Raw genomic sequence first — 27,283 nt, forward strand, 5'->3', positions numbered from 1 at the left:
GTAGGCCTGCATTACTTATGTTTTCAATGTTAATGCTCCTTTTCAAAATGAGTGACAACAGAGAACTACAGAGCTATTAGGTTAGCCTACAAAGCTGGTACCAAAGGAGGGATAGATCTGCAGTCCCACATAGAGCATCAGTTACAGTAAAATCATAATTTTCAGTCATAAAACACCAGCTGCTAATTTCCAGTTCTAATCACTAATACACAATATATTTCACAGCGTATCCTGTCCTTAAACGTTATGTGTAGCAAGTTTAGCACATTCTCTAACTACTTCCTACAATCTTGATTCTTTCAGATGGCCCCCATAGACTGCAGACTGACACAGAAACTTACAGAGCTGAAGAATCCAAACTAAAGTGCAGAGCAAGGAAGTACTGTAACATATTCCTTACCTGTCTTCACAGAGCTCTCACTCTGACAGGAAATCTGAGCACTCTCTTTACTACTTAAGATAACAATAGTAATACATACAGAAATGAGTAGAGCCAATATAAAAATAAAAGGTAAGACCCAAGCATGTTGAATGTATAGACTGTCTAAATTCCTTTCTTCAGAAATGGCAGAGAGAGTAACATTAGGATCATAGAATCACTACCCTTTGTTACTCAACTAACAGAGGAATTAATGATTAAGTACTTACATGAATACCTTAAATAAGGAGGTACTTGCATTACACACGAAGTTGCATCTGCTGCTTACCTAGATCATTCACATGCTTCAGAACTATGGATATAGTAAGTGTGGAATGGCTCACATAATGGAAATCATTTAAAATTAATTAAAGACAGCTAAAAAGAAACTGTCACATATTAATAAAAACAGATTTTAATTTAAGATCAATTGAATAACACACAGAGTCACTGAGGAAAATGCAAAACAAAGACATTGGTTATACAGTCTACTCCACAAGAAACAAGAAGAAAAATTTTATCACAGAAATTGCTGACAATGCTTAATCATGAACTGAAGACCTTCTTCAGATAAAAACAGTAATAAGTATGGTATGAAAACTATAAGAAGTAGGGGGAAAAAGGACTTGTAAACCAGTAAACACACAATTTTGTATTGGGTTTGAATAACCAAACTTTGGTAGTAGTGTTACAGGGGTGACTTCTGTGAGATGCTGCCAGAAGCCACCTCCATATCCAGCAAAGGCAATTCTAGCCAGCTCTAGATGGACCTGCTGCTGGCCAAGACTAAGCCAAGCAGAAACAGTGGTAAGGCCTCTGTGATAAGAGATTTGAGATGAAAAAAGAATTATTGCAAAATTGTAATTGTGACCACAGAAAACAGAGTTGAGAATATGTGAGAGGAACAGTTTTGCACACACCAAGCTCACTGGAGAAGCAGGGACAAGGGGTGCTCCAGGCACTGGAGCTTGGATGCCCCTGCAGCCCATGGAGGTCAGGAGGCTGCAGGGATCCATCTGCAGCCCATGGAGAAGACAGAACCATGCTGGAGCAGGTGGATGTCTAAGAGGGGGCTGTGACCTCATGGGAAGCCCGCACTGGAGCAGGAACCTGCAGACCTGTGGAGAGAGGAGCCCATGCTGCAGCAGGTTTCCTGGTAGGACTTGTGACACCATGGGAGACCCACACCAGAGCAGCCTGTCCTTGCAGGACTGCACCCATGGAAGAGTGACCCACACTGAAGCAGTTCAGAGATCTGTTGCCCATGGGCTGGACTCATGTTGGAGAAGTTCATGGAAAACTGTCTCCCATAGGAGGGACCCCAAATGTTGCAGCAGGGGAAAGATTCCTCTCTGTCAGCAGGAACAACGGGTGAGGAACTGTCCATAACCTCCATTCCCTGTCTCTGTGTGCCACTGGGGGAGGAGGTAGAGCTGGGAAGGAGAGATGGATGTGAGAAAGGTGTTTTTAAGTTATTTTACTTCTCATCCTGCTCTCTTTTTTAAGTGATAAATTCAATTCATATCTCTAATTAGAGCCTGCTTATCCCATGATAGCATTTCATGAGTGATCTCTCCTGCTCCTTATCTCAACCCATGAACCCTTCATTATATTTTCTCTCCCCTGTCCAGCTGCAGAGGTGAGTGAAAGAGCATCTTTGGTGGCTTGACAGGCATCCAGCCAGGGTCAACACACAATGGAATTGTAATAAATAATTTACAGCCACACTATGAGTTTTATTTTCACATTAATACTGACACATCCACAACCTTTCCATGACACTAAGATAACTTTATGACACTTGCCTTTTAAACAGATGGCAAGGCAACTTATGAGGCGAAGCCAACTAACATTTTTTTCAAGCACCTAAGAGTAGCTTACTTTTTGCTATGTAATGCTTATGTAAAAATAGACGTTTTAAAGATATACACACAATGACAAGGTAATACTTAGATTCTGCGCTTTATTGAATCAGAGATACAAGCTAAAAAAGGGAAAGGTGTTCACTTTCCAAATAGCAGTTGGCAGACTTATGTTCCCTCAGTTGCTTTTATGTCTTTCCTACCAGAAGTTCCCATGTCTGTCAACAGAACAGCTCATGCTGAGTGCTCACTGACCCAGTTTGAAAAAGTTGACTGAGTCAATTTAAAGTCTGAACTAGTACAGCTGATTTGGTCCAAAGAAGATAAGGGAGCACTGACATGAATTCAAATGACAGAACTGTGGGTACAGTGGCATCTGACAAACAAACAGATAAGCAGGTAGAGATGGTGTAAACATTCCAGCGATTCTGGAAACAGGAAAGCATATTCTGAACTGAGCTTGGGCATCTAATACGTACCATGTATACATCTGTTTGCTTAAAAAGCAAGCAAATCCCAATACAGTTGAACAGCAAAATAGATGCTTCTACAGCAGCCACTTCTTTAAAAGACCTTGCAGTTAAAAAAGCAATTTATATTTCCTACAAGGCTTGGCACTGTTTGTATAACTTCTAAGAAATATGCTGTTATAAAAAATTGTCTGATAAATATTTAATTATAATAAAATGTCTTTAAACAATTTGGTGTGAACAGAAAAAATCTAAACAGAGCATTTTAAATATTTGGACTTACATTCCCCTTTCCACATATGCACTCACAGAATACACTTTATTCAGCAATACAAAATAATTTAAAAGAGAAAGATAGCTAAACAATAAGAAGGTTCATTATCTTGTATTTGCACATAATTCATTACTATTGCACCATGAAACCTTTTATTTAGAGTAAATTTAGTGCTACTCACTAGTAACAATTTCAAACTCTAAAAAAGTTTTCAGTCCCTTTGGAAAGGCCAAAGATCAAACAGCATTAGTCTGAGTATCCTGGAGAATCCTCTCAATCAACAGATTTTAAAATATTTTTTAAATAAGTGAAGTCATTGTATATCTCACCATGACGAGTCCTTCAGATCTGGTCAATGAACTCTTACTGAAGTAATTTTCAGTAACAATGAGAGCTTGATAATGCTCTAAGTTCTTGTTCTTATCCTGTGTAACTGGAAGACTAACACATTTTTGTGTCCACTACAAAGACAAACATTAGCTGAAATTGAGCAACTCAACTCTTCTTTGTTATTACACAGTTAATCTCATAATTTTATTTTTCCAATAGGGAAGACAGAAGTTCAGGTGTGGGAAGAGGGCCTTCAGTAAGTACAGTGGAGCACCCTAGCTAATGATTCTTGTATATTCTAGGGAGCTGAGTCAAAGTGTTAGCAAATTCTGATTCTTGGAAACAAGTGGGAAAAGAAGTATTATTCTCCAAAGAAAAGAAAAGAAAAAAAACCTTCATTTTACCTCTTCTTCTATCTCAGATGTCATGTTCTTATTACACAGATATGGAATGGTTCCAAAATTACAGGAAACTGAATCCAGCCTACTGCCACTTTTAAATTAACTTACAGTCATAAAACTCTATGAAATGCTTCATAAAGAACACATTGCTACACAATCATTTAAAAAACATTTTGATTGTATGTTTACAATTGCTTGACTTCGGTTTTTTTGATACTGATTGTGAAGCCATTAGTCCAGACCTAGGGTTAAACAGAGAAAGGAGGAAAAAGACCAGTAAGAGGTTAAAATAAACAATGCATACCAACATAGTTTTTACAACACTGAATATTTTTCTAGACTTCATTATTTTAAAACAAGTTGCATACTCAAACTTTCAAAAAACACTTACCTTTTTGTTCCTTGTGATGAATTTGTGCATTGCTGTCCTCTGCTTAAACCCCCTAAAAAATAATTGAAAACAACCAAAATGAGTTGCATAAAGAAAGAATGCTTCAGAAATTACATACATGGAAGAACTTTTATTAAAATTTAATCTGTCTCAAGAAGCAGATAACATTATCTGCAACTTGAATACTGTTGCTTATATTACCATTTTTCAAAGAGAAAACCAAAAAGCCTGAATTAGAAGGGATTACTTTGAAATTTGTAACCATTTTCAGAAATATTTCAGCATAACGTAGTTGATTTTCAAGGTGGTAGTTAAAAATCATGGCTTTAATTTTTTTTTCCTGCAGCGGACAAAAAAGAAACTTCACCTGAAGTAAGTCTTCCATTTAAATTAAAGCATGTTTGCACATGTAATAGTAATATCACTTTGAAAATTTTCTTGTAAAATATTCTTATTATAAGTCTTAATTGTATTTTGAAAATTCTAACACACTGGCCTTTTAATTTCCTTTTATAAGGTTCCCAAAATAAATTAGAGACTACTTTAGGCAGATACTGATACTTTACTACCTGCACTTACATGCTAATCTGGCCAAAGACAATTCTTTGTCAAAAAGAGAAACTACTTCAGAAAACATGAATGATACTGCCATGGCATGTTACCGATTAAGTTATGTGATATATTTTATTAGCTATAAAACAGAATTGGAAGCTTCTTCCTTTAAGCTCTAGTTCTCATCTCTCTATTTTTACCAGAACATGACATAATGGAGCCTCTCTGTTAACTCAATCTGAAACAATACACGTAGAAGATGTTTTCATTGATCTTCATTTTAATCTCAGTGGCCTCACAAACACCCTTCTGAATATGGTTGGGTGTAACCAACATACAATTTCCAGAAATGAGCAGTAATTCCTGTGTCACCTTTGTGGCAAACGGGAGGGCACTGACAAACTAACATCACATTCCTAATCGAGTTTGTCATGAAAATCAATTTGACATTTTTAAAATAAAAATGTTCACTCCTATATAGGCCTTATTTAAATAGGCTTGTTGAGAAAATATTTCTAAGTACCAAAAAGTTTAAAGTACAGTACTACCTAAGTATCTTAATTGCAAAAGCAGACAATTTGAATAATTAAATATATACTAATGCATATACTTACCAGAGAAAACTCTGTTCGAGTTTTCCATATTATAAGTCTTAGTAGGAAAATCCTGCTTTTCTGTCAGCTCTTGGATAAGGCCTTTATTTAAGCAGATATCAACATGTCTGTTAAATGACATAAGATTGGTGGTTTTCTGTTCTGAATTACAAACTGGACAAACAAGAACACTGTCTTCTTTGGCTTCAAAGAAACAGGATGAACTACTTCCCTCTGTATCTTCAGGCTCATCAAAATGGTCTTCATTGTCTTGTGATACTCGTTTGGGGAAGAAACACTGTTTCATACACACGTTTCTAGCAATGTCACTGAGATTGCTAGGCTGTCGTTCTCTGGGAGATTTATCAGGTATTATCTGAGCAGATTTTTCTGTGCTATTGTCAGTAGAGCTGTCAGATACACTTGCAGACTGGTCTGTTCCTGATAATTGATCTGTTTCATTTTTTTGACATTTATCAACCCACTCATTTTTAAACTGTGGAAGGAAGTTAGATGTATTTTCTCTTGAACTGTCATTCTTGGCTATTTCCACAGTATCTTTAACACACATCCCATTGAGACACTCATCAATGTGCTTATTAAGTTCTTCCAAATTATTGCTGCTTTGCTTCTCAAAGCACACAGGACAGGTGAAGATCTTACAAACATTAGAATTCGGTAAATCGGCAACTTTCTTTGTTTCTTCCCCAATATTTGCTGATGCTCTATCATCATGAAAGAGCTGCTTACTTCTGCTATCATTTGGAGAAATATTCTCACTGTTTAGTTGTCTTGCTGCTCGCTTTTGATCGAAAAAACTCCCTCTATGAGGTGCTTCTGAATTTTTTGTGAAATACTCTTGGTTGGACTTCTCTGGCTGAAGCCTAAGGAAACCAATTTCTTTTCCTGATTTTAAGAAACTTGTAATGCTTTTTTGTTGGTATTTCTTTTCTTCTTCAGTTAGAAATCCTGATACTCGTACACCTAATGATGAAAAAGAAACTTATAATAACAATTCTATGAAAGCTTGATACTAACTCCTAATTAACACCTTTTGAAGTATACATTCACTCAATAAAGGCAAAATTTATCTCTAAAAAGATGCTAGACTACCTCCAAACGCATCACAATGTCAATACAATTTTATCAGACCCAAGCACTAGTCCAACCATATTATTAGTTTTAGTACTCTGAAGTTTTGACTCATTGCATTATAACACAAAGTTATAAATACAGTTACAAAGAATTCAGTCTGAAGGTTTTTGCATGAACTTCACCCATCAAATCATATTTTTCTTCAGTACTTTCTAATATCCTAGACAAGTAAATTTTATATACCAGTCAATGTTTCAAGCAGAACGCATAAGCACTTGAAACACGTCTTAGGGTCAAAACATAGAGTTTACTGTTGTCAGAAATGTTTCCATCTCCTGCAGAACACTGCGCTTTCAGATCTGTAAGCACTTCTGTTGTTGTGGTGCAAAGAAGACTTAAAAGCTCTTTTAAAGCAGCAGAATTAAGCACTGCTATGACTCAAGTTTCTACTGTCATGATGATGTGATTGTTGGATAAGAAAAGTACAACCTCAATCTGTAAAGCTTCCTAAATCACCATTCAACACTCATTAGTAGAACTGCCTAAGTTACTCACTCAGCACAGATCTGTTTCACTTTGCAAAAATTACCAGGGTAATAGAAAAAGGATAAATGCATTAATACCAGTTTTACTTTTAAAGCATGGTGTGTTATTTCAAAGCACTATCAGATTTCCTAACTCTGAAAAGGAAGAATGACTTTGAAGTATCTTACCCATAAGTCTTATCCGTAGAGGGTGAGGAGCAACGCTATCAATTTCTGTTCCTAACAAATCTTTAGCGACAGTAAATATTTCCTCCTCAGTAGAAACAGAAGATAGCACAGTTGAAGCTCTGGTTTTAACTTCAAAATTCACATTCTTAAGCTTCAATGTAACAGTTTTACCCTAGGAAAAAATACGATTTAAAAAAAGGTTTAAAATGTATGTCATATATGGCACAGAAACAATTATTATGTAGCATCTATGTAAGGGTTCCTAAGCCATAGCCATGTGTGCTTACAGTCACTGTGTGCTTATCTGCGCACAGCAAGGAGTGCTCCCAAGAATTTGTCTGCAAAATTCTGTACTTGCCCCTAAATTTCTGCTGAAGTTGAACTCTCTGAACTGGGTCATTTGACTGCAGTTCTCAGTAGACCATCTGCCACTAGTGCATGTTCGATTGAGTACACGTTTTGCCTACAGACGCAAACTCTACCCCATCTAAAAAAATTATTTCCTCATATGGAAATTTTCAGTGCCAGATATCCTAACAACGAACAACACAAAAGGGATACCCCATTACAGATTCACAGAAAACTTCCTCCTGCTAGTGCTATCACAACCACACACAGTATTTGTGTTTGGTGCAGGTATTTCCCTGGCAGCACCCCCCAAACAATTTGTGTGATTTATAATATCCACCCAAATGTAAATAACTAGCACTCTCTTTAGTCCTTTTGTAAGCTTAACCATTCGTCTTCCTTAGGTGATCATCTCCCTTTCAACCTGTCATCTTTTGAGACAATCTTTTATGACTGAAGAAGTTTAACAAGAATTATTTTAGGTCTTAAATGTAATCCTTTGCTTTACTATGACACCTTCAAAGAAATATTTACTTTTTCAAAGTAAAAAACAGGTATCTGGGGAGAAGTAATAAAGGGACTGCTTCTACTATTGATACCATTGAATGGTGAGAATAACTTGCCAGCAAGTTCGGCACATATCAAATTCTTAAACTAAAAAACTGGCTATTGACTGGATCCTGTATGTATATAGGAGAGAAACAGTGTTTTCAATACATTAGTATTGCACAATTAACCAAAGCATGGCTTATGGACAATCAGCTCTATTATTCCCTTGTCCCTTACAAACATTGTTGTTAGCATAAAATGTTTACATGCCAAACAACTTGATTAATTTTTCATATTTCAAAACTCAATTTTTTTTATCCTACATGTATTGCTAGATAGCCACTTGCACAATAACAAAATGCTGCCTAATTCATCCTAAACATCTGAAAATTAAAGAATGAAGACTTCTGAAGATAGATTGCATGCTATGATGCTCCTGAAAGCATTTATACTAAAGCTGCATAGAATTATTGGAGTGCGAAGCATCTTTTTGCAAGTAACCTGAATAATATAAATACCTTAAGTCCCTCTTTCTGTAACTCTTGAGCAAGGTCTCTGCAGAGCTCTCGACACAAACTGTACTGGTCTTCTGCTGAGTTTATTTCACTGAATGTTCTAAGACAAGAAAATATTATCTTTTTCAGTATGAATCTTATAGTATGTTCAGTGTCTGCAATCTAGAAGTATTTTTTCTACAGTTAAACAATATTATAATCAGAAGAATGTTATATAGGTTAAAATTCTTACTTCAAGGCACAATGTTTATAAATAGGAATATTTTGTTTGCAAAATGTTTGAAAGGCCCTACAAATAATGAAATAATTTGGTTTCAATTTTCATGAACTATTTGAAAATGATTCAAATTAATGTCATTAATGCTTAAGTATTTGCAAGACAGAATACTAATAGTAAGTGAATTCATAGAGCCAGCCAAGTTATTTATATTTAATCTCATTTGTAAATACTGTATAACATCAGAAGAAAGCCAGGAGCTGGAAGTCAACATCAGAGCCAAGTATCAGAAATAAATAATGCATATGCTAAGAAAAAGATGCCAACTAGGATAATTATGTCTAGCCTCAGAGAAAGAAAAGCGGTCTTTCTGCCAAAAATGTTGCCAACTGCCTTTGCTAGAGCTTCTTAGGACAGAAATTAGTGTTATCTTTTGCTGTACATGCTTTTTAGTAATAGCATCACAGGAAAAGCAGCCTTCAGCTGTTTCAAGAGAAATGGAAAGCAAAACTTACAGACAGCATAAGCTTTGGAAAGGCCTCACAGATACAGTGTTCCATGTCACATTTTATATTTACAAATGTAACGTCAATAAAATTACAGTGGATTTTGCACCTCTAAGTTATAGTCAGTTTCACCTGATTGTACTGAAAGGACATCCTCTATTATGATTCACATTCCCCTAAGAATGTTTGCATGCTGTCAAACTAATCTGCTGAGTATTTCACTGTGGGTGCCACACCGCTATCCATGGAGTAACTCATGCTATTCAGACAATACTGCAGTGATTGACAAGTTGTAAAAGTCCAAGGCTAGAAAGGGACAGGATAGAGAGAATGCTATTTCTTTTCCCCCATATAAACTAGTTTCATGATCTCAGAAGCCTGTAGACATTTCTGGTCTAAAATAGTTCTCTTTGAAGAAAAAAAGAAAGGAAAAAAGCAATACAGAAAGATACTATAAAGATGTCCAGAATATCTGTCTGATTGCAAGGCAACACAACACTAAAGCCATAAATTTTCAGTCGTGATGTACCAAAATCATATTGGGCTTATTTAAGCTACTCACAGCTATTAAGTCGCAAAATACAGGACTAAGCATCTTTTCTTACCATGTTTTTTAAGAAAACATATGATGATAGGGATAATTATTACAGGGCTTTACAGATTCTCCTGGCAGAACTAATTGTTTAAAAATTAACTACCTTCTTAAGGAACCTTACTCTGGTAAAAACTTTAATTAGGAAATACATTTGACTGCAGACTACTACACTGATATTGACATTAAGCTTAAATAGATAAAAAATTTTCAAGCCTGTATATATTTCCACCTTATCTTATGGTTTAAAGATTATCTTTATGCATTAAAAGCACTAGCAGAATTGGATGATAAGAGAATACTCAAACTTCCATGGAGTTCTGGAGCCAAGGACAAAAAATAATCCAACCTTGAATGTGATTCAGTGAGCTTGCTGTATATGTGTGCTTGCTGTATATGTGCATTTTTAAATAAAAACACAATAAAATTATATGACTAATAAAAGCATACATTTTTTGGTATTTAGTGCTTTAATGATTAATGTAATTATTTCAATATTAAAAAAGCATACCTTTCAGTGCTCATACTTTTTCTTTCTCCATCCCTTTAAAGAGAAAAAAGTTTATTATACTTTCTCGATGTAGAAATGTTATCTTTTCAATAAACTCAGAGTGAACCAATCATGCTCAAACAACTAACAGCAGTTTTTTCTATAAAGTCTGGATGTTAACTTTTTCTACAAATCTTGTACCTCAAGTTTAAGCAAGTGCAAAAGGGAGAATTAAAAAAATACTGTAGATTAAGCAAAGACATATCAGACATAGATGTTTAAAAAAAAAAACTAAAAAGCCAAACAAATAAAAAATTCCCTCAGAACTCACCTATTATATCAGAGGGAACTGATTCAAAAAGAAAAAAAACTACAAATCCTATGCTGTCTTACTATACCTGTGAAGCATGGCTGTTAGAATCCCATACATACATGTATATTTGAATATTTCCTTTATCTGAGAATCTGAGGAAATATTTTGCTTTCAGTCTAAAAGATTTTTCAGCTTAAAGTTGATGTGTTAAAGGTTTTTTTGTTTGTTGCTTTTTTTCTCAGTGTTAATTGAGTATACTTTAAAAACTCTTCTGCATATAAGGAGATGCCTCAGAGCAATTTCAGGTCATTCTTTTTTTATGTATTGCAAATAACAAATTTGGTATTGTCAGATTTTCTTAAAAGAATGTAGTCAGACAGAGTAAGAGAAACTATTTACTGTAGATTCAGGTTTTAATATATTAATTGCTTGCTTTCTCTACACTAACATCACTGAAATCAAGTTGGTGCTGACCAAAAAAAAAAAAAATTCTTACACATTAAAACCCCTAACCTTTGAAATGCTCCCTTTTTTTCCCCCAAAATGTACTAGGAGATATCTCAGGCTGTAAAACACCTAACTAGGGTGAATAAAAAGAAAGAGTGCACCAATTATTAAAAGACTCTCCAAGGTCTGTTTATATATTAACAGAAAAAGTATTTTGAAAACTTTGTTTTATCTTTTATCAAGTCACCTTCACAAAGTCAGTCTTACTGCCTATTTTCAAAAATATTTCTATACTCTGAATAGAAAAAAAAAAAACAACACAAAAATTTGTACTAGCACATTACTGGGTTTCAAACTGCTAACTGCACATATTATTTTGTTGGCAAATGGAAAAAAGGGAAGATTATTGTCAGAGAAGTTACAGATATAATACAGAATAGGTCTTTCAGAAGTGCATAAGACATTTTGGACTTTAACACAATTGAATCATTGTCAAGCTACTTTAAAATAGAATTTCAGTACTGTAGAAAGGAATATCTTTTAAAAAGGAATCAATATTTAATTAAGGCTCTTAGTTAAACAAACAGTAAGATGCTATGCTTTGGGTCTTTTTAAAGAACATGTTTTGTCTCCAGGACAATCTTAGAAATGACAAATACTGTTGAAAAGATATATGCACTGCTAAAACTGATTTTCCCATCCTAAAAAGGAGGCTAAAAGCCACTAAAGTACAGTCAACCTTAAAAGAACACATATTGAGAAGGATATAATAATCTTCAGTTCTAGTCCACCAAATTCTCATGTTGATATTACAAGTACATAATCTTGATAAGAGATACAGAAACTTCCCTGACAATTCACCACCAGAGAAGATCAAATACCTTTGTGATTTTCATTATAATCCAATAATCGTAAACACCAATGGATGTGCATTGTTTTTGAAGAAAATTGAGTGTACAGCTCTTCTGAGGATATCTCAGTTATTTTCAGCTATTTTGATAATTATAAGGTTATCCTACCTTGATTTCTTGACTTACAGTTATGTACAACTTCCTGGATGAGATTTTTTTTATTTCATATTTAGACATGGCTGTACAAACCTTTGTTTTTTCATATTTGGCTACTGCATATTACACATAAGTATAACAATAACAGGCATCAGACGTTTAAAAGAATATATTAAACAAGCGTATTTCCGTAATATTTGCCGATTAAATAATTCGTTTAGCATGTAACATACAAAAGGAAACATTCAGAAAAATGCTAACACAGAAGGAAGAAACCCCCATGGCTTACTTTTCCAAATGTGTTGAGCCCAAACCAAGGGAAATATCCAAGAAATTACGCCAAGATACTTCTGAAAAGAGAAGAGAAAGCAGCGCCCTCTGCTGGTAAAGTTCTGAGCAAGTCACAATTCCAAGGGCTTTTAACATCTTTTCTGTTACTTTTCCAATACCTGGCACCTAAAAAAGAGTATGTAACACTGTAGTGAAAACATTCTGTTTGTAGATCCATTACTGAGAAAATCTGAATCAAATACAACATGGAAGATTACCTACAAAATTCTATCATTTCAGTAAAAATCTCGCTTCTAGAACATAAAAACATTATATGACAGAATAATAAATGTCCTTGTGTCTCTTACCTTTCTAATGGGCAAATCTTTTAAGAAGTCTAGCACTGCTAGTCTCTCAGGAGAAATTCTGTATTGGCCATTAGGCTTATTACGATCACTGCACATTTTTGCTAACATTGTATTTGGTGCTATTCCTTAAAAACAAAAAACATGGTAAATTTAAAAAAGTACGACAAAGTTTAATTTCAACTACCCAATATTTATAAGTCAAAGAGTAGCCTTTGCACTTGGCAAAGACTAAAATATGGAAAAGAATTATGATTATTTATAACCATATTTGATACAATTCTGCAAAGAAATTTTGTGACCATCATGAAAGAACATAAACACATGTAACACATAAAATATAACTTAAATAAAGTGTACTTCCTATTTTAAGATAGTCAGGGTAACACAAGCACTAATAAGTCAAGAGGGCTTAAATACCAAGTCCTTAAAAATAACATCAGTTACGTGAGTCAACATTTTTCTGATGGTGATTATGGTAAGAAAGAAAATGCTGACTATGATAGTTACAATGAACTCTTAAGTAAGGAAACCTTTCTTCCTTGTATTTCAGCAAAAAGAATTTTTTGAGAGAATTTAACAAATTCTATTATTTTGTGGGCTACCACTGGAATGCAGTAATTTATAAATTCATATATATTTCACAGACTTCAGAGGAATTAGGAGGGATGGCTCTTTTCTATCAAAGAACTATTTTTACAAACTAACTCTAGAATTTGTTTAGCAAAAGAAAGAATAACCTTGTCCTACAGCCCTAGAAGTCACTCACTGATATAACATATTATTCAAGATGGCAGAAATAACTCTACTTATTAGTGATTATCAGGATTTTTTCAGTTACCCTTCTAATTATTTTTAATTTTGGAGCTTAAGATCCCTGTTTGCACTTGTAAAAGCTATACCTGTTTGCTACAACTAACTTATCCTTAAGAAGACAAAACTTCAGTAAACAAAACTGTTATTCTGCTATTATTCATGAGATAACATACATGGGAGGGGGTTTCATCCTGCTTCTTCTTACTAGCTGTTTCTTGACCTCTGCTTACATTCCACACTTTCCTGACCCTCTGCAGCTGCTTCATAAAGCTCACCGTTGCCTGATGCCTCACTGACCTGGTTCATAAAGCAATTTGGATGGCATCCAAACTATGGGGCTAGAGACATACACTGGTTTTAGTAAATCAAAATAGCTGAGATTTAAAAGGGGGTTGCTTGAAGTCAAGACATAGAACTTGATTGATAAATATTAAAAAGCTATTAAAGAGTTCATTAACTTCAGCATATATTTACTTCTCTAGGACTAACATTTTAATGAATTTTGATATTGTTTTAGGCAAGGAACAGTGTGAAGTTAGAAACACATAACAGCACACATGCTATTCAAACTAAAAGCAGTATAGAAATCAGTGATAGATTTCACTATGACACACTGTCTGACAAAAACAATTTACATGACGCACTAGAATAACCAACCACCTGTGCTAAGATTAGCTCAAGTGCCCTGGTCATTCTTTCTCTCTGCTTATTCTTATTTCAAGTAGAAAGAAGCAAAAAGATGGCATAACTGATTAAATGATTAAAAAAAGAGTAAAAAAGAAAATAAACAGTAGTGGTTTGGGTATTCATGACATCTCTTGAAATAATTGGAAGTCACATTCTTTGCAGACCTTCAAAGATCTTCATATTTTTGTTGCAGAAGATGACTATGTGAAGGGTAAATTCTTAATTAATGCCCTCTGAGATGAAAGTAGAAGACATTATGGAAATACGAAGATTAATTACTATTCCCATGTGTCTGAATACCTGCACTAGCAGTCAGTTGAGTTTTCTGCTCAATCCTAAAGCGAATTTCCTTCACAACTTCCTCTGCAGAAGTTCCAAAGACAACTGAGTTTTCCACTGATAGACCTCTTTGTTCATGTTCATCATCCATCAGAGATGTGTCTTCAAACAGCACTGGTGAAGAAGAGACTTCACCTTCATTAAATTTGGCAGACATATTCATACAACCTTTATCGAAGTTAGACAGAAATACAAACAATTAATACATCCATATAGACTGATTTCCTTCTTCAGTGGCTTCAGTGTTCATAAGCAGTTTTATTTCCTTCTATCTTTATTTAGAGAAAGCAATTGCATTGTTTTTTGTTTAAAGACTGGAGAGATGTAACTGCTTCATTTTTGCTACGATTTGAGCTTGGCTGAGATTGAAGAAATTGCCAAGTAGACTGGACATAACTTCCAGAAAAGCAAAAGGTTTAATGGCTTGTTGCTGTAGCAAAACCATTGAGATTTTATCATTATTTTTGTTTTATATCAGATTGGAGGCCAGATGCTCTCTTCCACAGATTTTTTTTCCATATTCTCCAAGTAAAATTAGGGTTCTGGAATATCTAGTTCTAGAATGATCAGCCTGATCATTCTAGAACTTCTGAGCTTCTCATTTTCAACTGCAGTCATGTAGAAAAGTAATGTCAGCGGTCCTTTATCTAACTCTACAAACATTACGATAACAGTTTCACACTCTGAGCACTTGTTTGCATTTGAGAGGAACAAAGATATCAGGTAAGTGTGAAGAAGCACATGACTACATATCATTGACATTTACTTTGCAAAGACTATGCCAGTTTGTTGCTTTCTATTTTATTAATGCTTTTCTGTAGTAGTGTATGCTTGATTATCCTCTTAATGGCTGTTAGAAATTTTGAATACAGGTAGTATAAATATTCCAGTCTGTGCATCATTCAACCATTTATATGACTACTTCTTTTCTATTATTACCAAGTGGATGTACAAGTGAAATCCAGTAATATCTTGAACATTTCTAAAGTCCTGCAGTGCTCCTGCTACTTTTTTCAAAAATTATCAAGCTGAATTGTAATGCAGACCTAAACTACACCATTTGGTTTAGAAAATCTAGCCCCACTTTTCAAACATTTTATTCACATTAGAAGAAAATTAATTCTCCAAGTCCAAGTCATTAGCAATGTACATTTTATTCACAGGTGACCAGAAGAGAAAGCTAATCTAAACTAACTAAATTGGATGTAGAGAATATACAGGAGGACAAATTATGGAAGGACTGAAGTATCTACACTTTCAGTGGGTGCAGCTTATCTGAAGCTTATGACTGGCAACTCCTGCTCCTAACCCCATGTTAATGTGGTCAGCATGTCTTATGCCATTTCATAAGGCAAGCAGCCATTCTCTGCTGCTGTGTTCACTCCGTTCCTTGCCCTCCTGCATATCCCAACACCCGGCCAACCCAGTGCTGAGGATGACCCTGTTGCAGCACTGGGAAGCTGCAGCTCCCAGAGCAGGTTCTGCCCACAGCCCCCCAGCACTGCCCGTCTGCAGCCCCCAGCACTGCCTGCCCGCAGCCCCCCAGCACTGCCCGTCTGCAGCCCCCAGCACTGCCTGTCCGCAGCCCCCCAGCACTGCCTGTCCGCAGCCCCCCAGCACTGCCCGTCTGCAGCCCCCAGCACTGCCCGTCTGCAGCCCCCCAGCACTGCCCGCCTGCAGCCCCCAGCACTGCCCGCAGCCCCCCAGCACTGCCTGCAGCCCCCCAGCACTGCCCGCAGCCCCCCAGCACTGCCCGCAGCCCCCCAGCACTGCCTGCCTGCAGCCCCCCAGCACTGCCTGCCTGCAGCCCCCAGCACTGCCCGCAGCCCCCCAGCACTGCCTGCCTGCAGCCCCCCAGCACTGCTCTCAGCCCCCCAGCACTGCCTGCCTGCAGCCCCCCAGCACTGCTCTCAGCCCCCCAGCACTGCCCGCAGCCCCCGAGCACTGCCCGCAGCCCCCCAGCACTGCCCACAGCCCCCCAGCACTGCCTGCCTGCAGCCCCAGAGCATCTCTCTAACTCTCACCTTTGACACCCAGGTCCTTCAGAGGAACTGAGACCAGAGCTGGGCAGTGAGACCGGGGACATCCCAATGGCCAGGGACACCTCTGCCTTCATCTCCTTCCTCTGAGGATTGAGGGAGTGACTCGTGTTCTTTTATATGATTTTTGAGTCTAGATTATGATTGTTACATTGATACAGCAAACTGTGTGCTATTCACCCAGTCCAAGTCCTATTGTATTATAATTTTTTTTTATTTTGCTACTTATAGATTGCATTGCACTAATTCTGCTTGTCGAAGTCCTGTGCTATTCGAATGACAAATTCTGTACTATTGTAATACAGTAATCCTACTAAGGAAAATAAAGCTTAAATTCTAACTATAATTTAATGCTTTCATAGTTCTGCCTAAGATTTCTAAAAGAATTACTCTGTCTCAGTGTCAGGTGACCTCCTGAAAAGTGAGTAATTTGCTTACCTATTCCTGTAGTGCTTTCTGTATTAAAAAAGAACCTTCTTCTATCTTCAGGCCAGTTCAGCCTTTCCTCCAAGTGCTCTGTTATGTTCAAGTAGGCTTCATCTAGGCCCATAGGCATAAAATTGGGATCATATTCAACCAATATTTCTCTAACCTTGATAAATACATAATAAGTTTCAGCCATGTTGCTATAAGAGCAGATATTGACACAAAATCATGACATGAACAAATGTATTCTGATGATCAATAAATACTAAAGATACTGACAATAAAACTATTTCTTGATATTGTAAAATTACAGCAATGCTTCTCCAAGTAGTGAGATATTAATAGTAAGTGAAAACTAACAGATTTTGAGCAGTGTATTTAATAGCAAATTCACTGACACTACAGTAACCATCTGAATAAAACTCTGAGGACCTGGAAATTCAGCAAAGCAGATAAACTTATGCAGTTTTCTGTGCTCAGTGTGTCAGATATCACATATATCACAAAGGTTAAAGAAACCCACCAGCAACAACAAAATCCTAATTGAAGTTACAGAAAATATTTCAGAGCAGTGGTTAATGCCACAGGCAAGACCTGCTGGGAAAACCTTAGTTGTAAGTCCATGTTTCCAGAAGGAACTATAATAAAATAAACAGTCAAAATAAAAGCTCTACCTTCTCCCCTCTCTCTTTTTTTTAAACCTGGAGGAAAATCTGACTGTATTACATTTTTTGCTATGTTTTTTCCTATCAGTTTAGGTATTACAACATTTGTCCACATCCACTTCATCTTTCTGAAACTGAATGAAGATGGGATTCACTATGAACTTTAAAAGACAAAATGAAATAAATTTAAATATTTTCAATCCAAATCCCATGACAAAAACGTAACTAAAAATCCAGACCAAGCCAAATCTCTAATACTTTCATATGTTACCCTATCAAAAAACAAATGAAATGTTATTGTGAAATAAACATCATGTAATCCAAGATCCTCAAGTTCAAAACTATTCTGAAATATGGCATATTTATATATGCCTTTATTTATTTTTCTTTTTTTTTCAGAAGTGAAAAAATCAACTAATATCTTACTTTATGTTTGTATATTTGTTGCTTCATTAAAAAAATGAAGGCCTGACACAATTTTTTAAGGAGACTTGTGTCATGCACTAGTTTGATTTAAAATGTACAAAAGACCTCTTATCCTTTTTTTAAACAGACTTTTATCTATCATAACTATTTCCTCTGTCACTACGTAAAACTACTTCCATTAAAGCAAAACATGATTTCTCCATATTTCTTTTGCTCTATATAGCCTCTTATTTAAAAAAAAAATCTGCATTTATAAGTCACTAATGCTCTTTGTTTTTCTCTCCAGTAATTAGTATTCAAAAGTATGATTACACATTACATGAAATTATCATCTCCATGTCTCCTATGTACTTGCAACTTCCTAGTAATTAGACTATGTTTCATGATTTTTAACTTTTAAGAATAAAAAACTCAAGAGATCTTCAAAACACTACTAACATCAGTAGAATTGACAGATTGGGTAAGTGCAATGCTTTTTCATCTCCTTGCCCAAGACCACCAATATTTTGTTAAGACTTATGTTTAAAGCTGCATTACTGAAGAATTTAATATTTAAATTATCACTTTTCATACTGTCTAGAACTGATGTTATTGACGCAGTCTAAAAACAAGTACACTCACTTTCGATTAGAGACCACTTTCAGACTTACCTCTTTACTCACTTTGCCGTATTTTTCGAAGTTTAATGGTACTATAGTTAGATGGGGACATAGCCTTTTAGCAATAAATCCAGGCATGGCTGCACGCACCCCGAATCTCCTAGCATGGTAATTTGAGGTGGACTTAAGAGAGATTAAGTAAGTTTAGTATTCAGTAATCAAACTTTTCTTTAAGTTTAGAATTAAATAGTTCTAAACAAAAATAAAAGTTCTAATCACATATCTCCATACAGAAAAGACTGACAAAGCCAAGAGTTTATATACATTTTCACTCCCCCTCCTCCTACCTTTCAACCTGCTTACATACTTTAAATTTCAATTAGTACACTTTGTACCGAAAAATCCAGCTTACATGGTCAAGTCTAAGAATTGCGGTTTCCTTTATTATTTTTGGGTTTTCCACACTTCATATAAAACAGTGTCATTTTATTTCTGCTATTGTTTTATGGTTTATTAGGCTTAAGATTATTGCAATTGATTTCTATATTAGTTTAACGTATAGCCTTACCAACATACTCATTGATCCCACTGCTATAGGTTTTTCCTTCAGCTCTGGATTGTCTCTCATTTCCACGGCTGCATAGAAGGCATCCATGTCAATGTGTACAATTGTACTGCTAAGGTTACGGTTCTGTTCCAGTTCTATCACAAGTTTGTCCACCTGAACAGAATAAATCAGTAACTGAAATACTTCTAACCTGGCAGAAGTGCAACAGAACAGATGATTTTAAAATTCAGATGAATCTTGCATATTGTAAGAGAAAAAAACCTCAACAAATCCAATCCCCACCAAACCAGTACCAACTAAAAAACCCCAACAAAGCTTTGGAGGAAACTTGCTCTCAGAGAGAATGCTTCTACAGCAATTGGTGCTAAAAAAAGACCCCAAAACCTAGTGGAAAAAACCACAGCTGTTGTGGTTTAGCCCCAGTTGGCAACTGAGTTCCTGAAGCCACTCAATCCCTCATGGTGGAAAAGTCTGAAGAGTAAAAATTTGAAAACTCAGGGGTTGAAATAAAGAATATTTATGACAGAAAGCAAAAGCTGTGCAGGCAAGCAAACCAAAATAAGGAAATAATTCACTGCTTCCCATGGGTAGGCAGGTGTTTAGCCATTTCCAGGAAAAACAGCTTAATCATATGTAGGAGTTACTTGGGCAGACAAATGCCATAGCTGCAAAAGTCCATCCTTCATTCATCTACACCTCACTTTGTAGGCTGAGCCTGGTGCTATACAATCTGGAATATCCTTGTGGTCAGTTGGGGTCAGCTACCCCGGCTGTGTCCCCTCATAGCCCTTGGGCATGCCCAGCTTCCTTATTGGTGGGGTGATGAGAGGAGCAGAAAAGGCCTGGGCTCTGTGCAAGTGTTGCTCGGCAATAGTTAAGCATCTCTTCATTATCAACACTGCTTTCAGCAGAAAACAAAATCACTGCCCCATGACAGCTGCTGTGAAGAAAATTATGCCAGCCAAAACCAGCAGAACACCCACCCACCAAACAACAAAACTCCATATAACATGACAAAAAAAAGACAAATTTGATTCAAAAAAACTTTGTAAGACCCTTGAGCATAAAGCTTTACTTAAACCATTTAGTTTTAGAAATGCAAGTTGTTTACAAAAAAAAAGAAAAAATGCTATTATATAATTTCCAACATTCCTAAATAAAGCTATCACACTTCAAAAAATTGGCCTAGAATGGTGAAGAGAAGACCAGCAGCTCACAGTACTATCTATTTTGTCTTGCCAGAAATAAGGTCTCAAACACCCATGTTCAATTACTACAAAGTAAGCTACTGTCAATTCCTCAATAAAAGTCCTCAAGTTTTGTCACAGGAACACATACCATATAAGGCTAGATTGCTAAGAAAAGTGCAAGTTATTTACACAATAGCCTATACACAAGTGCATTTCATTCCAAATGTTAAAGATGTATGTCTTTGTGAGCAGTACGACTTCATCAGCTCCACGGTGTTTTTATGCAGATTGCTCTATGAAGTACTTTGATCGTGCTTAAATTGCTTGTTTTTTTACTAGAAGTCATGCAGATCATGTGCTTGTTCCTGAAATACTGTTGACCTCTGAATGAGGTATGAACCACGCTGTCATGAAAAATTGCAAAATATTTGACATAAGATTTTTATGATGGTGGCAGCAGCACCATACATCATTCTAGAAGTAAGAGAAAATACAGGGAAAAAACCTAAAAGAATCTGATTACCTAAAAGAATAAGATTACCTAACATACTGATTACTAGGCAACTTCAATCTACACAACAAAAGGCTCCTACTTCTAGTAAGAAGTCCCGATAGCCTTCACAACAAGATAACACAGCAATAAATGGAATTAGCAAAAAGGAGCCACTTTGCTTGCAGGCACAAGGATACACACACTCTCCTGACATCAAGGAACCAGTACAGAAATGTCTCTGGGCTGATCATAATGCATTTATGGTCCTGGAGAGGAATGTTTACATGCAATTTGCATGATTCTTCTCTTTTTTACTTCCCTCAATAGAACTGCTTAATAAAAAACCATAAAAACCTTATCCACAAGAACCGTCTTTGAGCTCAAAACACTTGAACCAAGGCAAGTGAGCTTGGAATGTTCTATTTAAATTGCTGATTAATGATTTACAAAGTCTTTTGTTTTTTTTCCAAGTTGCTATGAGGGATGAAACACTAGACCAGAGCCTTAAACTAGGCTACTCAATACAGAAGAGCACAGTATGTTCTCTGAGGCTGAGAAAACTAGTTCAGACAAATTAAAAGGGGGAATACATTCAAAGAAACAAACAAAAAACAAACAAACAAATAAAAGTGGGGTATTTACATTATTTCCATTATATTACTAATTCAAAGGGATTCATGTCACACTTAATTCATCAAAAGCATCCTTATTTTAAATTCTAGTTTTCAGGTAATTTTCAGGTTGCTCTCAAATTCTAATTGTTTAATTAATACTACCAAGTGCTGCTCCAGTAGCATAACTTCTGCATTTCAAAATATCACATTTATAACAAACTTTTGTTCTGCTTTTTCTCCCTAAATGTAGCATCATACTTACTGATTAGCTAACATACACATCTAAAGAATGAAGCAAAATCACATTAAACTAATAAGAAATACAAAAATATTACTCTTCAGGAAAAGAAACTGATACAAGTAATATGTCAAAACAAAACACAATCAGATCTACTCAGAAAATTCTTGGCACCTACAAAACCTCTCCTTAAAATTTGTGGAGTAATTCCTCACATGCAAGCCAGGCTGGCAAGTTTTTAAAAGCTGCTTTCACTAAACCTTTGTAAAGTAGAGATACTTTTTAATATCTATTTCTAAGCTAGATTTTAAAAAAATCTAAACCACCAAACAACCAAAAACTACAAATTATAATTAGAAGTTTAATTTTCCTTATAACCACTTTTAGACAATTTGAAGAGTAACTTCTTTTTTTCTTATCCCACAGTAGAATATGTAAGTTTACAAAGCAAGACAGAAAGGTCAATAAAAGCAAGACAATGATAACTATTTACAGAATAAACATCTGGGATAAACCCAACATGGAAGAATAAAAACAGCAAACATCAGTACAGCAGTTTCCAAATCTGGCAACAGCTGCACACTTTTTAATGTATTATAAATTACTGCTGAACCTCAAGGAATTCCACACATTCTAATAGCAAAACCAACAGTACTGTGTTGCAGAATCTACACTTTGTTCATATTACTGCTTCCACCATGTAACCAGGACTTGATCCACAAGTCCAGTACCTTACAGGACTTAAATCAACTGCCAGCTTAGGAAACCATACCTGAGCCTCTAACCATCCTACAAACAAGATTTCATTTGAAGATGAGAACATGGTGCTCTCATGTATAGAGGTAGATATACAGATACTTTCTACTTCCCACTTAAAATTTTCCCACTTAAAATTTTAGCAGAACAGGTTCTCTTATCAGAACGTAGTACTAAAAAGAAGAGTTAAAAATTCAATAGATAAGAACAATAGAGAAGATGATAACAAGAACTGACTACATCCATAACTGAATAGAGCTGATTAAACAATACACAGCAATTATTAAGAAAACCAAACAAGAGAAAGTTTTTCAAAGTAAAAGGTGGAGGCCTGGGGAGATGTAGCTGGTGGGTAAGAAACAGAAAAAGGGCAAGGTATTTAGCATATCAAATACAGAGAGAGAAGACTGGTTTCAAGTCCACAAATTTCAAAGAGGAGTCTGGGAAAATTTCAGTGAGGACTCTGGGACGGTCTTATAAAGAGGACTGATGGTGATCTGTGGATGTGGGACAAGAAAGGAAAATTCAGGATATGACAAATTAAAAGAAAGCAGAGGAGAGAGCAAAATGGTCAGAATTTGTGCTGGGAGAATGAGGGCAACAACAATTATAAACCAGAGTTTTCGTGCATACAGAGAACAGAACAAAAATCCAATGTTTCAAGATGTTTTTACAGCAGCAAAGATCTCAAATTAGTGAGCAAAAAAGTGTGCCTACTATACTCCTCTAATGACATTTCTCATGCAGTATGACAGCTGAATTTATCTGTTGGAAATAAAAATGTCTGCTATTTCAGCAAGCAGCATAAAGATTTCAATCATGGAATTTGAAACTCAGGTCCCAGTAAAACGTGTACGAGAGAATTTATCTTCTTAGGTTTCTTTTTTCCTTTGTAGAAACCAGTTTTCATAAGAATGAAAAGATAGCATGAAGGTAGACAATGCAATTGAAATTTTTTGCTTTCCACAAAGTTCACTACATATTCTCTCATTGCATAACATTATATATGTATATATTATATAACATTTTAAAAATATATATATACACACACACATATATATAACATTATACATACATATATATATAACATTATATATATTATATATAACATTATATAATAACATTATTTATAAAATTTGCGTTATTCATGTATTTCAATCTATAAGAAAGACTATTCTCTGTAAAATAAATAGTTCTATGGTGAAGGTAGGACGGAAACAGAAGCATTTTTTCTGTAATTATATTACTTAAAAGCTACCTTAGTTAACTCAAAAAACCCTAGATAAGCAGACATAAGGAATCCATTATAAAGATTTACTAAAAACAATTGTGACGTACAGGCTTACAACAAACTTTTCAGAGGTACTCAGAATAGTGAACTTGGAACAAATTTGAAACACTGGCATCTAAAGTATGGAAGTCATTTGCACACCTGAAATGAACAAAAATGATTGTACACCAAAAAGAGCTCAACTTCTAATCCTCACAATGGCACTGAAAATTTAAGGATGTGTTTAATCTTCATGTGTTTCAGCTCTTCATCTACAAACAAAAAAAATATCAGTCTACTTTGCTGGAATCCTGCAAAAATTAAGAATTCACAGTATGTGGTGTCCAACATAAAAAACTCTATTAGAAAATCAGTAATTCTGCATTCAAAACTGGATTAGACTAGAGTTCAACAAATAAAGCTTGGGGACACCCATCGAACACTAAGGACAATAGCAAATATTTAATAATTTGACCCTCAGTGAACACAATCCTCTGTGCACAGTGTATAAAACAGGAATCCTGTCAAGGAAAACTAGCAAGCAATCATTTAAAGACAGAATCACAGCACAAAAGAAAATGGAAAGGAATTCAGCTCCAACAAACAATTTTAATTCTGTTGTGCCTAGTAATGTTTAGTGTGCAACCTTTATTTTAACCTTTCATACACTGCAATATTTTGGAGACTACTATCGACCATTAGCATTTGAAAAGAATAATAGCCTGTTCATCTGTCTAGTTCAGGACACTTGCATTTCTTGCGACTGCTTACCATGATGATTTTCATTAATTAGCTTTAAAAAGGGAGATTATTGACAACTCTGATCTTTCTCATTCCATCGCACTGAACACAAATATATGTAAATTCTAAACTCAATAGCGATATGATACTTATCAGCATAGTATTTAACAAATCTTTACAAAAATCATAATGACATAACTTCAAACTCATCAGACTTGGAAACATAGGAATTAATTTGTTTCATTGTACTCATTGAGAGAACATTCCAAAGTAATTTTACAAAATATTCTTCTAGCAAGCTTATATTAAGATGACACCACCAAAATATTGTGCACTTATCCTTGTATGTCTAACATCAAATGGTAGTTTAACATCGTGCCTATTGGCAGAATTTAATTCAATAAACCAGAACACACCAAAATGTTTATGATTCAACATTTACCCCAGTAAGTCTTTAGAAGGTTTGTACCTGCATCTGTGCTTTCAAGAGCTGTTGTGCTGTAATTTTCTCTTTTAGCTGCATCATTTTTTCAATTCGTTGGTTAACTTGTTGATCTTTCTTAAGTTCATTTTCATAAAATTTAGAACCCTGAAAGGAAAAAATCACAAAAATACTATGCTTTTCTTTTTGTCTTTACCTTGTCTTTAAGCAACCACATTTGATCTTTAAATAAAGAAAACATAAAACACAGAGATGGTTTCTAATGCCCGCTTTGGATTTTCATATAAAAATACACAAAAAAGACCACTGGTTCTTCACATCTCTTCAAATGACCCACATATATTTCTCCTGCACAAAGGAGTTTAAGGACTTATTTGGAGAATTTTGAATGTTTATTTAGTCTAACACTTGACAATAAAAATTTTGAAAGAAGAGATAGAAGTCAAACTATTCTTTGCAAAACCTACAATGTATGGAGTACAAAATTAACAAAAATTTATTTCAGCATTTTTTCAGACTTCCACATAGCTTAATTAATATGGAAATATATTATGATGTTGTATAAGTCAAATTCACTTGTAATGTTGAGTATTTTGTTGGCAATTTAATCTTGAAGGACACTGCAGAATCAGAAGCTATTTGGAAGAGGATGATGAAAACCAAATGAGTATAAAAAGCCCTGTTGCTCTCATATATGGAATTGTTCCTTCAAAAAAAGGCATGAATACAAGGAGATGTAATAAAAACACAAGAATCGTGTACAGAATGTATAATGTGATTTTCCCTCCTGACTCAGAACAAGAAAGGAGGGCATACAACGAAGTAGAAAAGATAAAAATTCAAAATTAGGAAATCAAATATTTTTCTTGCAACATGCCTTAGCTTACAAGTAAAATAATATTGGCAAGAAAAGGCTTTTTTTGAACTTCTTGGTAAAATCTGTAAAAATGAACACATCTTTAGGTCAAAGTGCCTGACCAGCAAACTGTCACTGATACCAAGAATTCAGTCATAGTCAAGTCAGATTCAAGCATTTATATAAAAAGCAAAAATATCCATTTTCATAAGAAGTATAAAAAACATTATAGCAGAGCTGTAATACGTCATGTTTCATTAGAAGAAATATTTAATTTAAAAAAATTAGGGTGTGTTTTCTTTGAATGTCAGATATGCCCTTTATCTTTTCTCCCCTAAGCCATCAAATATGACTTGCTGAGACTCAGTGAAAGAAATGAGTACTAAAATGTAGGTGTGGAAAGCAACACAATTCTTGAGATTATAAGTAAGTTTCTAATTTTTTTTCCATTTACTGCAGTATTTCACTGGAATGACATAAACCTTCTTGCAGTACAGCTTCAGGTAGTGTCTGTAGGTGTCATTTTAAAGATTACAGAAAAGCCTAAGGAAAAGAATCAATGCTTCTTTTCGGATTTCTTGATGTGTATCTGGCAATTATAAACTCTTGCACTTTTTTTGACAGAAATATATTCTAATAGTTAGATGCCTAAATGTCAGCTTTGAAAGCCTATTTTACAGTTCATTCTATTTCACACCAGGAAATAAAACAGTAATTCCTGTAACAAAACATTTTATGTAAATATCATTATCTGGGATAGGTCTGACAAAGCACTGTTTTCAAGAAAGAGTGAACACAATACATAGGAAAAAAACTTATCAATAACTAGCTTGATAGCATATGAAGTTTCATCAATGTGAAACTGCAAGAAAAAAAGGAAAAAGCTTGCTACATAAGAACTGTTTGCATGTTTTCTCTCTCTCCCCTCCTTTCTCCTCTGCCCCACCACTGCAGATCACTACAGAGCCATATTAGTCAACACAGAATGTGTGAGGAAAACATGAAAGCACATAACCTTGGGCCATGGTGACACCAAATAAAATGCACGCTTGTGCATGGAAAAGTAAGAAAACCCTGACTTTCTCAGATAAAGTGTTATCCCTGTATTGTTCTATTGGAACTCTCCAATAACAACTAGGATGACAAATATTTCAATGGTTGAGGAGTTGTGAGGGCCTCTGTGAATCTTTAGTATAAAACTGCACACTACTGGCCCCTTCTCTTGAGTACTGAGAAGACAGTCAGAAAGACAGACAGTAAAAACTTGACTATAGAAAAACTCAACTACATAAAATTCATCAGTTACAGGAAGGTTACCAAAAGAAGTAAATCTGCTTGGCTGATTAATGATGGGGTGGACAAAAGGAATGGAAAGGGGGAGAAAAAGAGGAAGCTGCAGC

At 35.3% G+C, this 27,283-nt stretch overlaps 1 protein-coding gene across 3 annotated transcripts in view; it reads right to left on the minus strand.

Annotated features, from left to right (window-relative positions):
- Positions 1–2,373: 2,373 nt before the first annotated feature.
- Positions 2,374–27,283, minus strand: part of POLK (DNA polymerase kappa) — a 33,917-nt gene continuing 9,007 nt past the window's right edge. For all 3 annotated transcript variants that reach the window (XM_084225103.1, XM_084225102.1, XM_084225101.1), the window contains 13 exons: positions 25,055–25,174; positions 19,284–19,436; positions 18,767–18,898; positions 17,038–17,191; positions 14,522–14,728; positions 12,722–12,846; positions 12,373–12,539; positions 10,338–10,370; positions 8,515–8,611; positions 7,100–7,271; positions 5,313–6,275; positions 4,147–4,198; positions 2,374–3,997 (listed from right to left, as the gene is read on the minus strand). In XM_084225103.1, the coding sequence (XP_084081229.1) occupies positions 3,913–3,997; positions 4,147–4,198; positions 5,313–6,275; positions 7,100–7,271; positions 8,515–8,611; positions 10,338–10,370; positions 12,373–12,539; positions 12,722–12,846; positions 14,522–14,728; positions 17,038–17,191; positions 18,767–18,898; positions 19,284–19,436; positions 25,055–25,174 (2,460 nt within the window). In that variant the 3' untranslated portion in view covers positions 2,374–3,912. The remainder of the gene's footprint in view (positions 3,998–4,146; positions 4,199–5,312; positions 6,276–7,099; positions 7,272–8,514; positions 8,612–10,337; positions 10,371–12,372; positions 12,540–12,721; positions 12,847–14,521; positions 14,729–17,037; positions 17,192–18,766; positions 18,899–19,283; positions 19,437–25,054; positions 25,175–27,283) is intronic.

This window comes from Fringilla coelebs (genome assembly GCF_963513975.1).
Source record: "Fringilla coelebs genome assembly, chromosome: Z".
In the NCBI taxonomy this organism is placed as follows: Eukaryota; Metazoa; Chordata; class Aves; order Passeriformes; family Fringillidae; genus Fringilla; species Fringilla coelebs.